At 32.3% G+C, this 18,879-nt stretch overlaps 1 protein-coding gene and 1 long non-coding RNA gene across 2 annotated transcripts in view; one reads left to right on the top strand and one right to left on the bottom strand.

Moving 5' to 3' along the window:
- Positions 1-6,405: 6,405 nt before the first annotated feature.
- LOC108761872 (uncharacterized) overlaps positions 6,406-18,879 on the bottom strand; it is a 13,432-nt gene continuing 958 nt past the window's right edge. The window contains exons 2-3 of the long non-coding RNA XR_001940145.1: positions 8,028-8,111; positions 6,406-6,437 (exon numbers count right to left, since the gene is read on the bottom strand). This is a non-coding gene — a long non-coding RNA (uncharacterized LOC108761872). The remainder of the gene's footprint in view (positions 6,438-8,027; positions 8,112-18,879) is intronic.
- Positions 15,182-15,850, top strand: LOC108761870 (kunitz-type serine protease inhibitor Bt-KTI). The gene is made up of 2 exons (XM_018508628.1): positions 15,182-15,359; positions 15,568-15,850. Exons 1-2 carry the CDS (start codon positions 15,185-15,187, stop codon positions 15,732-15,734), a joined length of 342 nt encoding a protein of 113 aa, XP_018364130.1. The 5' UTR covers positions 15,182-15,184; the 3' UTR covers positions 15,735-15,850.

Below are 18,879 nucleotides of genomic sequence, written 5' to 3'. Positions count from 1 at the left end.
GAAGGAGAAGGCAGAAGATAGAATGAGTAAAGGAGGTTACTGCGACGAGACATCCGAGATAGATCGCGGGAGTCACTACTCGGCCTTATTACATCGTAAATTCTCGCTTAGTGATGGATAACATTAACCCATCGGCAACGACAAATTACTTAACTCCGCCGGGGTCGGGCGGCGCAACTTCGCCGCCGTTCACCCGGAACTGGTTCTTCTTCCGCGCCGCGATTCCCGCAACCTCGATCGATGCCATGTTATCGAGAGTGTTGTGTCTTTGAACCCGATGTTTCCAATAACGCAGCAAAATTCCAGTACAATCGCGCAGTGTCACAAACATTTTTTATTCTGCCCGCATCTAATAGTGCAAGAAGAAAAAGAAATAACAATACAAGTCGGTCGGATTGTCTTGACTGCCTTGAGCAAGATGTATCCAACATGTACCCGGAACAAACGGCTCGAAAAAAGCGTAAAAGGCATCCGGTAAACTTGATTGATTAATGCGACTTTTAGATATCTTTAGCAGAGCTTTTCTTTCTAAACTTTTTCATTTAACAAGTTATATACGACTCATATTAACATCAAGAAAGAAAGCCGCAAATATAAGTACAGCATGGTAATTGATGCGCAAATAAAATAATAAACGATTAATTAATTAGATATAAAAATGTAGCTATTTAATCATAATATATTAAGACTCTTATTGGAGTCTCTTCTTAATTATCTTTAATTTAGAATTAATTATTGAAATTATATATAAGATGCTATTAACATCCTGTCAATATAAACCCAGAGGTGAAAGATTCTTGTCAGAGAAATGTCGTCAAAAACGTATGACTTCACACTTTTAATAAGGAAGTACATAGGATAATTATGTGTAATTATAAGAAACTTAAAAATAACAAAATATTATTTAACTTAAAACATTTAGTTCATTGCTTCTTTGATATCTAACAGTGGAAAGCCTGAAATAATATTAATGGACACACGTGTTCTACTCCAGGTCATTTAAAACAAAATTTCAGCCCATAATATAAAATAATATGATCTAGTCACGATAGACATAAATTAATTTATAAATAATTGGTGAAGACTGAGCGGTACATAAACAACTTTCTCGCATCACTTAAATAAAAAAACTTTCTTTCTCGTATTTATAATAATAACATCCAATTTAAAGCAATGTTGCTTCTTTTTTATTTCATCTTCATAGCATCAGCATGTTAATGAAATGTCGTTATATAATAATCAAGCGTTGCCGTATTAGAACATTACGTTGTTCGGCGCACGGTAGTTATTGGTCTGTAACTAGAAGAGGCGCAATTCGCCTCGCTGAAACTACAGTACTTCGTATTTACGTACGCGATGTGGTTCACGTAGAAGAGCACCGTAGCGGAGTACGTTACATCGATTTCCTCGGAGAGCCGCGACCCGCTGTAACCGGATAATTCATTAGCGATACAACCCGAGACGCTGTGAATTCACGCGACTATTAAACATTCCACGGATTTCCCAGAAGGAGAAGAGTCCCTGAATCATTTTCCCCTGCTATCGTTGCGGCTGCATTGCTATTATCTGTTATACGCTAAAGCTTCTGGTTTCATTGGACATGATACAGCTTATTAAAACAGCATGGAAACATTTCATCATCACCAGCAAAATAATTATCTCGAATCCCCAGACTAAGCGCAATAAAAATAAACGAGCGGAAATTCTTTTAACTTTAACCACCTTTCCGTACGGTACGTAACTTGAAAATAAAACAGAGTAAAACGACTTCAAACAATTCGAAAAAGAGAAACTTTAAATTTAGAAAATTATTTAGATCACTAAGATCTAGATCATAAGCACTAGGAAAGGAGATATTCAAATGTTTGATATTCCTACAAAGAGAAAAATTCTTGCAACCTCGACGTGTACATCGATGATTTAATAATATGTAGCGTCGACACGATAAAGAACGGGTATAGCTACCGGCGCGTATAGCGAGAAAATCACCTGCAAATCTAAGCGTTGAGCGTGCCATTTATCATAACGTGATAGGTCAGAAACAAGTACAACCGGATATTACAAGCAAGTCCGATAAATAATATAAGAGTAAAAACTTTAATGCTGAAAGAAAGTTGTAAACTGCGAACGAGTAGGAAGTCACATAAGTATCTAAATTGGATTGTTATTAGCGATTTCTGTGACAAGTCGACAAACGATGTAGATAATAAACCTACAAAAAGCGAAAATTATTATTTTCTAAGTCTGTGAAATGGTCAATCCTTAAATCACGAACACGTCTTCTAAACCGGCGACTTTGAGCGACCTCTTAGCTTACCGTCATTAAAATATTGAAGAAATTTCAAACCACAGAAGTAACGTATGTAATTTAGAAAACTTTTGAAGAATTTTACAACATTTATGGAGTTTTATATTAACGTTATATCAGTTTATTTCAGAGAGTCAAAATTATGACACACATAGCCACGAAAACTTTATTAATTTAGAAAAGTGAGACAGGTATACATAATAAGTCCGTTTTTTATATTAATTCCGTTGTAATACCGCCAATATTCCATAAGCTCTCGATGATTTGCACGTATGTATATATAAACAAGATTCGCACTAAATGAATGTCCTTTTTCCGGTTTCCGATAATTTGAAACAGCAATAGCAGTATAAGCAATATCAATTATCACGTGAAAATGGAATGGCAGAAGCGTGTTTACGGTTGATTTAACGTACAGATGAAAATGCTGAAATCGCAGGATTATCGAGATCCCGAATCAACAAAACTTTACGTACCGTCATGTACAACATGATAAAATTTTTCTTTAATTTTTATCAAATGATAACTAATTACTCATCGATAACTTCATGGTGCGATCGACATTTCGCTCAGTGAGATGATAAAGTGGCAGAATCTATTACAGCAGAATAATCGATCATATTTGGAATAAACTTTTTAAACAGCTGCATTTAAATTTCTATTGTATCGATTTTAAGGAGTATTTTGTATCGATTTTAAGGAGTACGGAAGGAGCATTATTTTATTTATCTTGCTTGTTTCTTTAGGAGATCTATGTCACTTTACTTTCCTCTAATAAAATCGTCAAGTTGTGTTATACTCACACATATACATAATATTCTATTTCGAAAGTTAAGTAACTCCTGAGATTTCTAATTATTGTCTTTCCGAGTGATCGAAATCAGCTTCGGACGGAAGTAGAAGTTGGCATACCTATGTACAGTGTACCTACGTATGTTCCTTAGATACCAGAAGGAGGAGTACTGTCGATAGACTCCTCGATCTCGTTAGGAGTGAATCTCCGAACGTAAATGGCTGTTCGTTCATTTGCTCGAACAGATCGCCTCTGATAAGCGCACCAACTCACAACCGTCGTCATATCTTGCAAGGCTTTGATAAGGATCTTTCGCCACAGCGTGCAGTTTAGTACAATGCAAACTTAATTAAATGGAACCTAGCTGTCGTCATCATCTTCGTCGTCGACGTCGACGTTGTCGTGGTCGTCGTTGTCGTCGTCGTCGTCGCTGTCGTAATCGTAGCCCTCCTCGTCGTCATTGTCAGTCTTGTTTCAGGTAACGGTAAGCTGGTAGACTTCGACAGAAAAGCACAGAGCGATACGATACCCAAGAACAGAGCGAACAATGGCAGGAATACTCGATCTAGATGTGTTTCCCCGTCATTGATATCGAACGTCGCTGTGAAAGAGGTTTCACCTGAATTTATATCTGAGACGGATGCTGACTGTCTAGATGTTAGAAACGGTGACGCTTCTCGAGCGCGCGAAGTGCATTGAACGCGACAGCGTCGAATTCGAGATCCAGTTTCCCAAAGCCGCGCGATCCTGCCCACGTAATGTAACGCGCACCGTTTCCACCGGCATTCAACGACGTCGAAACTCATGAGAGTCATTAAGAGATCGCATACGAATTCTCCAATTTCACGAACTTAATCGAGTCGGTTGTTCACGACGCTGATGATCCGCGCATCCGGCGTCTGTTCAACGAAGCTCCATCAGAAGATACATCTGTTAAGTCCCTTGGTGACGTTAATACGCGTATTTGTATAAACGCATATCATGATTGTAAAAAGATCGCGTTTATAAATGCGGATATATGCACGAGTCGAATTATAAAGAATTCAATTACGAACTCTCTAATATAATTATTATCAGATCAATTACGGCGATCAATTATCGAACAGATCGTTTCTGGACATTTAACACTTCTCTAACTATATAAGAAAAAAAATATAAGACAAAAAGAAGAAATGAATCTCGCGCACACCATGCACACAAGAAAAATTTTACTGAAGTGTCTAAAATGTTTAGGTATATGTAGATCTAAAAATAATGTTATTGGATAAGCATCAAAGATATCAAAATAATTATATAGGAAACCCAAACAAAAAATAATGAGCAATACTGCAAAAAGTTTTGATATTTATTCTAGCAATGAGGTTAAGCGTCCATACATAATTACGAAGGTCGTTTGATAAGTTTTAATAAATTTCCATGAAATGACACAATCCATCCATTTGGTAATGTGTCGCCCGAAAAGTTTCACTCTTCAAACTCTTCCAGGCCAAATATCAGCCAGAAATGATGCATTGTTCACATTTGGTACTCGTTTGAAGCGAGCGGTTTAACTGTTGCTATAAAAATGGAAAAAACAAATTCTATGCAATTTACACAAATTGAGTCCAAATTTGGGAACAGGAAGAAGTCACACAGAGCCAAATCTGAAGAACAGACTGGATGGGCGAGGAATCAATTCGAAACCCAATTCGTGTTAACGCATAGAATTCGGTTTTTTTTCCATTTTTGTGACAACTGCTAAATCGCTTGCTTCAAAGTACTACCAAGCGTGAACAATGCGTCATTTCTGGCTAAAATTTGGCCTGGAGGAATTTGAAGAGCGGAAATTTCTATAGGCGTCACCGTCGAATGTATTATAACACCATTTCAATTTTCGAAATTTTCCAAACTTATCAAACGATCCTCGTATTTTGATGGTTCAACAAAATTATTTTCAAGGTATTAATCATGAAACTTTATCCCTAGAATGGAAAATGAAAAGTGAAAATTTTAACCATTGAAGTTAATGGAAAAATTGTTCACTTTTCACTTTTCATCCTAGGAAAAAAATTTCATGATTGATACTCAGATCTATATTTATATAAGCTAAATTTTCATATTTGAGTAAAATTATTTTTTCTGTACACACTTTTACATGCATTACCACATATATTGATTCTTAGATCGTTATCGAGATTGTATTACATAATTAACATTTATCACGTAATTCGCGATTAAATGTGTGACAGAGTTTATCGGAAGTAATGCAGTTCTCTACATTTGTCGTGAGGTATTATTGTTTGGGACGTAATATTATCGATATGTTATTTGTATGATATAGAGTTATAGAGTAAGCATACTAATGATGCACAAATTGGACGATATGTAGCGCTGGGGCACGTTTGATGAGCAACAAATTATGAAAATGCGCCATTCGTTTGCCATGCATTAAATTAATTAAGAGCTTTAATTAATTTTGATTTTCGCCATCGACAAGCTATACATTTTGCGGTTAAGGAAATGTATTTATTCAGTATTCGATGAAATTCTGTTGCAAACTATTGCATTTCCACAAAGCTACATGCTTTGTCACAAACGCTCCATCGCTGCGTCGTTCGCACGTAGCTCTACACACGAAATTGTAAATCTCACAAATGAGCTTTATTCGTTTGTGAAATTAAATTAAAATTTAACAGCCACTTCTCGAAAATGTAACGAGTACTTTTATTTATACAACTTAGTACTTTTAATTAACTCCTCAATTTTCTATATTATAGTGTCGTCATAATTAAAACTCAAATTGAATTTTAAATCTTTCACTTGAAATTCTTTACTGATTATGCTCATTGAATTTCACAACGAAATTTTCAATTAAGTTAAATATTATATATATATATACATATATATATAAAATATATTACATATACATATATATATATAAGTATATACATAATTGAATCATGCTCTATCTCCGTATCGCACAAATCTTTGGAACAGCGCGTACATGGTAATTCCCTAAGAGCGCCCGCGCCGTCGCACCTGGTCGCTCTCTCATTGAAGCAACCTCACTCTACTGGCGTCGTTCGCCACCACAATTCGACAGACACGGATTGTACGGGATCCGTTAATTGCCGTTGACCAAACGTCACAAGCGACACACCGATCGAGCGAACGGCTTACCTACCTGCCAAATTATGCCCGTTCCTCCCACGGGTTGTGAGCTCGCATGCAAATCACTCGTACGTCGTCTTGCCAGCATGAGCTCAGCACAATTCACCGTGCTCTGAATTGCTGCTGGTACTGCCGACGCTACTGCGGCTGCCGTTGCTGCTGGTGCACGGTCCGTGCAGGAGGAAGCTGTAAATCAAGTGCAAGCGACTTCAAAGACTTTGCAGCAGTGTGAAGCTCGATTATCTCTGAACGAGTTAAACGGGTCATTTTATACACATATATGCAATTAATTAAGGAAAGTAATGAGACGATCGTCTGTAACATGATAAAAAAGATACGGAAATGTATCATGTTTTGTTATTCAAATCATCACAGAACTGCTGTTCTCGATTTTCGACGATATCCTCATGTAATGCGAAAAATTGTACCATGTAAAGAAATTTAAAATGTGATAAGAGATTCGCAAAAAGAGGAGCTTAACAGAAAAGATAATTGTCAAGTCAAATGGGTAGTTGTACCTCAGGAGAAATATTATCTTGCTTATCGACATTCAATCTCCTTCCCTCCCTGTGAAATAATCAGGTACGAAATATCTCGGGTTACTTGCTTGAAGGGAAATTAAATAGAATCCTAGGTTTAATACCTTCAATATTATTTCAGATATATTTCTCATATTTCATTTTAGAGTAATTAAATTTAGCTATCGATATCATGTTACTCTGATAGAATAACTATTGCGTAAGACATATATTCAGCTCTCACGGCAGAGATTATATCGCACATGTTACACAGGCACTGTACAGACTGTCAGATAGAGTTCGACTGAAAATTTGATTTCGGTTTCGATTACGGCCAGTTTCGGCTAAAAATTGAAGTTTCGGTTAGATTTCGATTTTAGCCAATAAAATTGAAAGGGAGTTTCAGCGACGTAACCGAAATTAAGTTGTAAAAAGCATTTATTATTACTTAAAATTTATTTTATGTAAATATTTATTTTCTACACAGATCTTCTACTTCTAAAGACTTGTTTAAAAAGTTTTCATTTCATTTCAGTTTTGAAATTTTGTTATTATTGAGATAATATGATCACTACAGATAGTGTATAAGTGACTATAATTGCATGGTAAAATAAATATGGCTATGAGTTTCATTTTTATGATTATTACTACTATAGTATTATAATATTTATATATAGTAATATTTTTCACTCTCGTGTAGTAACTGTAATAACATTTTCCATTTCTAAGATTACTATAAATAAAACTGACCCAGTTGATGAGATAATGTTCAATCTTATAAACCCAAAGTTAAGAACGAATATATTTTTCAAGAGCTCTTCAAGTAGGGATCGTATTGAAACAGGTGGCAACCGGCTTGCCTTGAACGCCAGACGAAAAATTGCACCTGTTCTCCTGAGTTTCGTGATATTTTTATTCCTGCCGAAATCACGAATGGGACGAATTCAGCCTTAAGAGTTATTTTCGAGAGTACCTCGACATAATAATTTTTAGCCTTACCATATTCCTGCACCTGCGACTTTTTAAGCGCTTTAAAAGCAAATGAAAATTACATCGCGCCGCTAATTACGCATTGTCATAATTATGAATAATGAGAAAGCGATAATAATTATGATATTGCGATAAGCAATGGCAATTATGATTCCATTATGTAGAAAACCTACTATGAGAAGAGCAAAAAGTTAGTATCCACATCGGCATGCTCGTATGGTTCTTATTGAAGCTACGCTTCTATAATTACCATGATATCGCATCTTACCTAACGAGAGCTTTCCGGAGGAAAGCTCCAAAGATAATCTTCTTACTTGTCGAGGGAAGCCAGTATCCGCCAGATAAGAGAATCCTGTATAGGTACCGTTGGATTAGATCGCCGCAAAAGCAATAAATCTTGTTATTGTAACAACCTGAGAGTATGTGACTTTCGTGCACACATGACTTGACTCTTAGATCAAAAATTAAACTGATCGAATATCGTTAATTCAATAAAAATATACAGTCGACAGCTATCATTCATTTTCTTTCTTTAAATATTTGTAAATAAATATTCGTAAATAATTAATAAATAAACAATGAAAGTAAAATATCAGTGATGTACAACTGACGACGGTATTTCTATGCGCTCTTCAAGAGGGAACGGATATGTCATCGATATATAGGAGTTCTCGCATTTCCTCTATTATGGAAACTGTGCGAAACTGTTCAGAAAGTACGCGAAGTTAAAAATACATTTCCGAAATCGGATGATTCGTGTCCAAAGTTACGGTCCATTGTGCGCAACCGGATATTTTCTCGGTGCTAACCGCGAGGCAATCCGCAATTAATATCTAGCCGAACGACGTGTATTGTTTAGAGGAGAGTAATGCTCATCGCAATAGCCAGGTAAGGAAGTCTAGTTCCACCGATTCAGACAATGGTACAGCGTGGGACCGCAACGGTACGAACTGTATAATATTATCGTAAAACACCCGTTACCGGTATACCGACATTCATTAAATCATGAAGGTATCGATTGCGAGGCATGGCCATGAAGCGATATTATCGCTATCATTCTATTTGTATTCGTTTCGTCGCCGAAGTTACGCGCATTGCGTTGTACATACAATTCGCACAATTCTATGATGCAGGTCACATATTTTAACGATGATAATGCTCCTAACTTTGCGTCGTTTTACATTGCTATACATATCAGTGATATTACATACACATGCTAAAGGTGGAATCACACGATGCTCGATTTCTTGAATAATAGCATGTATACAATCATGCCTGCTCTGATGTGTGCTAGAATTCATTCATACATTTATAGCACTACATGCTGCATATACGTGATTTTTATATTATATTTATGGATTATATTATGGATTACTTCATAGTGCATGCACCAATCAAAAGAAATAATTGCTAGTTTCATAGCTATTTGTCAAACGTCAGACTATATACATCAAACCAAGCACAGCAGCATGCATGTGTGCATGCTTATCATTCAAGAAATCGAGCATCGTGTGATTCCATCTTAATATCAAGAACGGCTCCATGCATTTTCGAAAATAAAACGTCAGCAATATTGTCCGTTCGTTTCACTAATCTCTGAGAAACAGTGTGTAACGAAAAGATACGCTATCATCTGCCGGATTATGAAGTTGTGATTATTTCGTATTCTTAATAACACTAATTGTAAGATGCTATTGGTATTCAGTGATACAGTGTTACTACGGATATGTAAATTTTAAGTTCGAGGAAATAGGATACTCATAATTAATAACACAAGATTTCTATACATTTACAATGCCCCACTTAGATAACTTTAAATTATTTAGACAAAAATAAGGTAAATTATATATAAACGTGTATATAATTAAATAAGAGACATACTTTAAAATCGACTTTATCGAAGAAAGTTTTTAAAGGATAAGGAAAAATTTTGTTCCAACATACTTCAATCGTATAAATTTTGAAAAATTTTTTTCCGTAAGCGGTTTAATGTTTCCACCTAACGAAAAATATTATCTCAACCGGGAAACGAATCCGAATCTCTAGCATTCCGTATAATATTTTTATTTCGCAATAAGAATTAATTATTTACGGATTTTAATAATCATTCAGCATTATTAAGATCATTCTAAGATGCGTAAGTGACTAGCAATTGACTAGCAATTTAACAATTCGATGCACTTACGCATCTTAGAATAATCTTAATGCTGAATGATATTAAAATCTGCAAACAATTAATTTTTATTGCGAAATAAAAATATTATACGGAATGCTAGAGATTCGGGTTCGTTTATTTAACTCGTGATATTACTGCGGTAGTTTAGTAGAGTTTGCGTTTTAAGATAGAAAAATCATTTCGGCGCGCAATTTAAAGAACTACATATGTAGTACATAAATTCACATAAAATTATACAAGAGTACCTAATATTTAGCCAGGCCGTTAAAGACATTTATTTCCTATTGTATATTGAAGTATTTAGAAAGCGATGCGAATAAATCTTTAGTTTTTAAATTATAAGAAGAAACAGTTAGCATATCACGGGCTGCGTACAAAAGATGAACAGGAACTGCGCATCCTTAGAAAATATCAATATGTATAAATGAAAGGAGAATTGCCTATGCTGCCCATGCATTGAGCCTGAAATCAACCTTTGTGTGAGAGAGAAAGCTAGAAAATCCTAAATGTTCGCAATGCGCATGCCCAAATCGTCGTGTGTGTGAACTATACAGTTGTTTTAAGGTTTCTCACATATTAACAACAAAGTAAAATGAAGTGGTACAAAAGAAAATGAGCTGAGTGGCATATGCGCATTACAATCAATTGGGACTTTATAGCTTTTTCTCTCGCACAAACGTTGACTTTAGTTTCAGAACTCAATTCCTCTTTCATTTATATATGTTCCAAGGGCGCATCTCACCATCACGCTCAGATATTTATGTGGGAAACGCATTGACTGATCAGATGCATTTACAGTTGGATCAACAACTCTGAATTAATTTTTACATGATTAAATTATAACTAACAGTGATTTTGTAATGAACGTTCAAATAAGGAGATTTTATTCTTTATTTTAATGTACTAATTTTTCCTTGAGTATGAAGTAATTATTATAATTTTCGGTTTCTATAACAAAAAAATATATATATATATATGTGTTCTTTAAACGTTTAGAAATCAAATGATCCCTGAACGACCACAAAAAAGTGACAGTTTCTTTAGACCTGGTGCGAAGAATTAACAAAAACCAAAGCGCAGTACAAAACTTTTCGAGCGATCGCAAGAGCGAAACGTAGACTCAGAACTGTAGTTCCATACTTCCGTATAGTGTTTCTGCTTTATTAGGTAAGACAAGCCCCATGTAACAAGTCGTGACTCAAAGAAACTATATATGTGATGGTTAATGCATCGGGAATGACGCTTTCGCGCGCGATAGGATAATGTACGCGATAGTATCGCTTCCTTCGTAAAAGCGGGATGAAGAGAGAAACTGCTACGTATTCGAAGCAGCGGAAGTTACCGTCAGCTACCTGACACCCACCTCGGAGTTTGCGGCAAACTAATTTCGTAAACCTCCTGATAACCGGCGCATTTAATCGATGCCGCTCTCGAAATGAACCTATCGCACGGATTTTATGGCGCAACACTTAAATCCGAGAAGATGCCAGGCGGATAAGAATAAGTTCACCCTCGTCCGTATGCCCCGCCGTCTTGTAAGAGACGTATTCCCATATCTATTGCGGTGCACGGAGAGAATTTTTTCTTAGAATTTACCCTGAAAACATGACAGTCGTGGGACAACATTGTATTTTGAAGAATTTTAACATAAATCCCTCTCATTCATTAATAAAACTACAATAAAGTTTAAAATAAGTTTGATCAATTTTACTGAAGTGCATGGTAAAAATCTTCGAAATACAATGTTGTCCCACGACTGTCATATTTTCAGGGTAAATTTTAAAAGAAAATTCTCTCCGTATGCCTAACGCGATTAATACACAGAGTTAGAGAAAACTTATATTAAGTTCAACACATTTCACAAACGGTCTACTCAAATTTTTATGTTAATTTAACATAGATAAATATATTTGATATAGTAACGCAAATTGTGTAAGAAATTAACGTAAGATAGTAACGTATATTATGTAAGAAATTAATGTAAAAAAATATAACATTGACACAATTTAAAAGTATATTTTTTTAGTAAAATTAACATTTTAATGTGTTAAATTAAAACATATTTTGTTTATTTATCTTATGAAAATTTTCGTTTTAAAATATTTTCTATTTTTATATAATTTGTTCATTTATAAATTGTGTTGTTTTGACAATAAGAAATAAATATCAATTTAACGTAAAATATTCAAATAACAATTTTATATTAAATTAACATTTAAATATGTTAAAATTTAGTTATGTTAAAATTCAACACCGATTTTAACACAAGTATAAACTGCTTTTACCAAGAATTGGAAAATACTTTTTGAAAATACACAGTAAAAAAATTGTGTATTTGTGATGGAAACGGTTCACTCATGTTCTGTGTTAACGGTTTGTGTTGAATTTTGTAACATATTCAAGTGTTAATTTAACATTATGAGATTATTATTTAAAGATTTTGTGTAAAATTGATATTCAACGTTTTTTAATGTATAATAATGGTACAATGTATAAGTGAACAAGTAACATAAAAATAATAACCGTGTTCCAAATTTACTGCCAGCACTAAAAGTGCTACAGTTTACGTTACGTGCACTATAGATTTTCAGTACTGGCAATCAATTTTGGAACACGGCCAATGTGTTTTAAAAAGTGAATTCTCATAATAAGACAAATAAATAAAATATGTGTTAATTTAATATATCATAAATATTAATTTTTTGAAAAAAAAAAATACCTTTACGATTTATTTCCAAACTATGTCGACATTACCTTTTTTGTATCTATTCTCTTACATAAATTTGTGTAACTTTCTAACATATTCATCTTGTATTGAATTAACCCAAAAATTTGACTGGACCGTTTACGACATGCGGATTATATTATTATACATTCGACACATTTTTTCCAACAGTGTAATTAATTTACCGTTATTCGTTACCGAGTCAAAAAAAGTAACTAACGCTACCGTTACTAGTTATTGATTCTCAAAAGTAACTTGTTATAATTATCATTACTTAAAAAAATAACGGCTCGTTACAATTCCGTTATTTTTATAATGGTGAAACAAGATTAGTATCTGATGTAAATTAAAATATTTAAAATCTAAAGATAATATTTAGAATATTTAAACAGTAAATATTGAAACAGCTCCGATGATCTTGACCTTGACATGTATTGTCAAGGTCATAACCCTGAGTGACCACCAACAGATTTTACTTAGCAGTTGCTTTTCATTAAAGTTATTAACAAAAAAGTTGGCAATGTAAGTGTGTATTTAACTGTATAACTTAAATTGTAATTATAACAAGCAACAGTACAATTATCGAAGTTGTACGCCCCTTTGCAGGGGGGAAAGTGGGGTGAGAGTCGCTTCGCTTGGAAAGTCGAAACCCATGTGTAACAGTACAATTATGGAAGTTGTACGCCCCTTTGCAGGAGAGGAGGTAAGATGAGAGTCGCTTCGCGTAGAAACAGGGGAAAGTATAAAATAGTAAGGTACCTGAGCCGAATAAGGCTCATCTTTTTTTAATTAATTTTTAATTAATTAATAAAATTAATTTTATTTATTTAAATTCTATTTATGGGGATATTGAAATAAACTAAATGAGAATCAAATCTTCATTTCATTCACTCCCAAAAATAAAATATATTATTTATATATAGAATATGTGTATTTACATTTGAACGAAAAACAATTTTATTAAACTCTAACATTTGGCTTTATTATATTATATATGCATATGAATAAAGCCTAAATCAAAAGTAAATTAAAAATGACAAAGAAAGTAAACATTTTCTTTCTAAATCAGTTTTAAAATGATTATTAATCATAGAAAGGAAATTCCTTAGAACTTACTCTACTTTCAAATATTATCTTTAATTTTGTTTGTAATTAACTTTTTAATCTTTGTAAATTTCTAGCAATTTGAATGCAATTTTGACTTTTTAAAAGATAGCAACATTGAAAATCGTTATTTTCTGGCGTAAACTCCACACATAATAAACAAATAATAATAGCTATAATAATAATCACATAAGTGGGCCTTATTTAATAAGTACATTGTTTAAAAAAATACTTATACTTATTTTGAAAAATTAATTTATTAGTTATTTTCCATAGTTTTAGAAAGTTGAATAATATTATAATGAATTATAATAAATTATGAAACATTGTATACTGGTAAATTTTGCAGCGGATTATTATAAAAATGGCTTATACTAGCCTCATACACAAATTTTGTTGTATTAAACGTGTTACCGATTCTAATTCTTTAATTCTTTTTTATCTACTTCCTATGACACATCATTTAATAAATTTAAAAGTGGGCCTTATTTAGTGCATAGGCCTTATTCGACTCAGGTACCTTATTTAATACTGTATATGTATAGCAGAAATAAAATGTTATTTTTAAAACTTTTTTTGTTAACAACTTTTTAACGAAAAGCGACCGCCAAGCAAAATCTGTTGGTCATTCAGGGTCATGACTTTGACAACATATGCCAAAGTCAAGATCATCGAAGCTGCTTCCGTTGACGTCATATAAAAAAAAAACTTGTAATATCTATGCGTAGCAATATGCGTAGCATTCTTGATTATTAAATGAGAAATAGAACTCAAACCATATCTGAAAGCAAATATTATCTAAATTTTTCACTTGAATCGATTATCAATGCAAGTATGTCAGAAATATTAAACTGATAACTATATTTATGTGTTGAATTAGATATATCGTGTCTTAAAATTGGTTTCAAGTTCTTCACAACTATAAATGTGGGCCTTAGATAAATACTAGAAAATACGATTTCTCTTGTCAAGATGCAGATTGTAAAAGTCATTGGTATATGTATGTACATGCATACATATCTGTAGTTATGATACACAAATTAGGCTAGGTAATTGGTTTGCGTTTGACCGTGACAGAAATGAGCCGTAAGCATCTTGTTGTCAGACAAATAAGGTACATGCAATTAAATTCTGTGATTAACACTTTTTTTTCCATGTGGTTATTGTTGCGATAACTTTTTATACTCCCGTTATAATAGCTGTTATTCACTACATAGAAAATAATAAACTCTACTGATTGTATGAAATAAAAATGCCGTTAATTTTGTATAAATGTCTTACAGTATCTATATTTAAGAAACTCACATAAATAAGATTAGGCTTTTTTATAACCTATTTATGTGTAAAGATAATCCCTTCTCTCGTGTAAATAGTACGGTTTATATAGAAGCAATTTTTAGACGAGATTTCATATTAGTGCATGCTGATCGTCAGCAACGAGATTTTCGAAAAAGTATTAATACGCAAGAGTTGTGGAAGTATAGAAATATTATATGTACGCGAAAAAATGAATCTTAAACCACGTTTATTATTTGTGTTTATTGTCGTCATATTAATGCACGAGATAACATCGAAGCAATTATTATATCCATCATGTAAGCACTCTTCTTTTAAACATGATATATTTTTTATTACATTACTTATTGCAATATTCTAATTATAACTCGAATTTTATTAAAATGTATATTCTGCGTAAGCTTGAGTTAAGTACAAAAGAATGAAAGATATTAAATTCAAATTCGTATGTCACAATGAGAACTTTGACAAAAAGATTTGTGCATAATTTATTCATGCTTATTTTAGTATGCCTACTGCCTATAAAAACGGGTCCTTGCAGAGCAGATATACAGAGATACGCGTACAATTCAGCTTCCGGACAATGCCAACAATTCATATATGGTGGCTGTCATGCAAATGCAAACAATTTCAAAACTATGTCCAAGTGTGAAATGACGTGTAAAACTATATAACGATGGACAAAAATGCTAAGCAAGAGATTCAGTAAAGATTTAACAAGAAGTTTATTTTACACTTTACTTTAACCCTAACTATACACGCTCTTTTTTTTACCCTTACACATCCTGGGACCCCATCCATATTTGTTACTGTAACTTTTGTAAAAATGGACATATTTTAATTAACTTTTTTTTTAATCGATGGAGAATTGATTAAGGAATAAGATATGTAAAAGTCGATAGAATTAAGGAGCTTCGTACAGGTTCAAAGAAAAAGAAAAATGTGTGTGTGTGTCCAGAAACACGAAAAAATCTCGATTTACCAACTGTTTTTGGCACCTCAGTGTGTATAACTCAGGTTAATAGTACACTGTTGGAAAAAATATGTCGAATTTAACATAAACTACATGTCGCAAACGAGCTTTTGGCTTAATTGAACACAAGATGAATATGTTAGAAGATTACACAAATGTTATGTAAGAGAATAGATACAAAAAAAAATATTAACATAGTTTGTAAACAAATTGTGGAAGTATTTTTTCAGGAAATTTATAATATGTTAAATAAAACGTATTTCATTTATTTGTTTTAGAATTTACGTTTTAAAACATATGATTTTTATATTACTTGTTCACTTATTCATAAATTGTGTCATTTTGACATTAAGAAACGTTAAATATTAATTTCACACAAAATCTTTAAATAACATAATTATATTAAACACATTATATTAAATTAATACTCAAATATGTTAAAAAATTCAACACAAATTTTTAACACAGAACATGAGTGGACCGTTTCCAACACAAATACACAATTTTTTTACTGTATAATAAAAATTATAATTCTAGTGACATAATGTATAATTAAATGTATATGATAAGAATACAAAAAAGCCCTTGTTTCCGCATTATTGTGAATTCTAATATGATCCCCACAGTAGCACTTGTCGATTTATATACGATTCCTAAACATATTTAATATTCTACAACTGTCTTTAAAGTTTTTAATGTAGAATATTAGATACGTTTAGGAATCGTATATAAAACGTATATGAACGAATAAGTGTTTGAGATATTTTAACACAAATAAAGAGACTAATGCTCGTAATTTCTCACCTCTTCTTTTTTCTCTTTTTTCTGTCTTTTCTATAATATTAAAAATACAATAAGAATATAAAGAGTATGTATTTTACAATATATATTTCCAAAATTTTATAATTTGTGTAGTATTAATCCTTAGTACACGCGATGACTTTCCAATCTTTTACTATACACTATGAATCATACGTGACTGGGTTAATTTTCATCACTTTTATGAGAATATGTAAGAATTACGAGAGATAGATTTTCATATACTTTAATATCCTTAGAAAATATTTGTAGGATTATATATATTTATAAATTATATTTATAAATGTTGTAACTAATTATTTGATGCTCTTTTCTAAATAAAGAAATGTGCAGAACACAAATGATCTAATCATATATGTACTAAATATTAAATATATAATATTTTCACTATATCTCTCTCATTGTTACCAAATCAGTAACAAATAGACTGTGACTTGTGCTTTATTATGTATTTACGTATTTAGCATATATTCTGATACTTACTTTGTTTCATTATTAAATTATTATATTATATAAGAACATATTTAAAATATATTTGAAGTAAAAATGGAAAAAGTAATCCCAAATCGAAAGCGGACATTAAATATTATTATATTTCAACAATAAATATTAATATATTATTAAATATTATTATATTTTAGTGCCATAAAATCACGTTGTCACAATTTATGGCTATCATTACATTTTTGATAGAAAAATATTAGCTTCCGTCAGTGTACACCTGATCGCTTCCGGCCCTTTCAATTTACAGCGGCAAAGACGATCACTTTGTGATCTGCATAACTTAGAATAACTTCCTGCATGAACGAGACTATAGTCCTCTATAAAGGAAGTTGCTCTAAGTTATGTAGTAGACACAACTTGCTACATACATCGCGAAGCAATTTTATCGCGAAGAAATCATCCAGCGTAATGTATGAGGAATAATGAAGAATAAAACGGAAAAATATATATATTATTCGGGGTTTAATCCCCGGTTTAGGTAATATTTTTCGCAATAAAATTATTTACAGATTTTTGTGTTTATAATAAATAAATATTAAATCATGCTAACATTAATAAAAATGATAATATTGCCCGACCTCTCTGGCTTGTGGTTTCTCACAGTAATGCAATATTTGCCGAGAGGGCATTAGTACACAGACATGCTTCGGATTCGCACTGTATGTGTTACATTATACATTATACAGTATAGTGCATATTAATCCACAGATACTCATTTCAAGTAAATGTTAATGTAAATAGTAAATACTATTTGCCTGTTTTACATTTACTACGCAAAATACTTGTATTTCAAATAGTAATGATTAATTGACGTACTATGTTAGAAATGTAACCACGAGCTTCCTTTACATGTAAATGAAGCTCGTGGTTATAAACGAAATTAAAAGTAACGAATGATTTAACTGAAAATTAAGTTACAGTAGTTACTTAAATGTAATAAACATGTACATTAAATTTATGAAATTTAATGTACCTACTTTTGATAAAATTTTATGAAAAGTACATTAAATTTCATAAATTTTCATGAAAAATACATTAAATTTTATGTATATGTACACAAATGTACTTTTTAGTTATAAAAACATTAAATTTAATGTAATGTCATGAAATGAAATTCAAATTGTGTAACTTAAAAGTTAATGAAATTTAAGAACATTTCTAATAGTGCATTCTTTAAATAAATATTTTTATTAAATCTATTTCAATTGTTTCCTTGTACTGTGTTAAAAAAATATTTATTTATTTAATTATTTTCTATCTCAATTATTTTCCCCAACAGGTCATAGTAGTAGTCTGACTTATCGATTTCATTTAAATTACATTGGGCCGATAAATCAGATTATTACTATACTAATTTCCAAAGAATGCGCATGTCTGATATACATCCAAAAAACGTCTTGAAATAGACGTCTTTAAAACTTTTCCAAAAAATGTCTCAAACTTTTCGGAAAGACGTACCCAGATAGACAAATACCTCCACGGTATTAGTACGGTGAGCGTACGGCGTACTATGCGTGCCAATA

This window comes from Trachymyrmex cornetzi, unplaced genomic scaffold (assembly GCF_001594075.2).
Source record: "Trachymyrmex cornetzi isolate Tcor2-1 unplaced genomic scaffold, Tcor1.1 scaffold270, whole genome shotgun sequence".
Lineage (NCBI taxonomy): Eukaryota > Metazoa > Arthropoda > Insecta > Hymenoptera > Formicidae > Trachymyrmex > Trachymyrmex cornetzi.
Note: the sequence above shows the minus strand (reverse complement) of the source record. Positions and strands in the feature narration are given on the sequence as shown.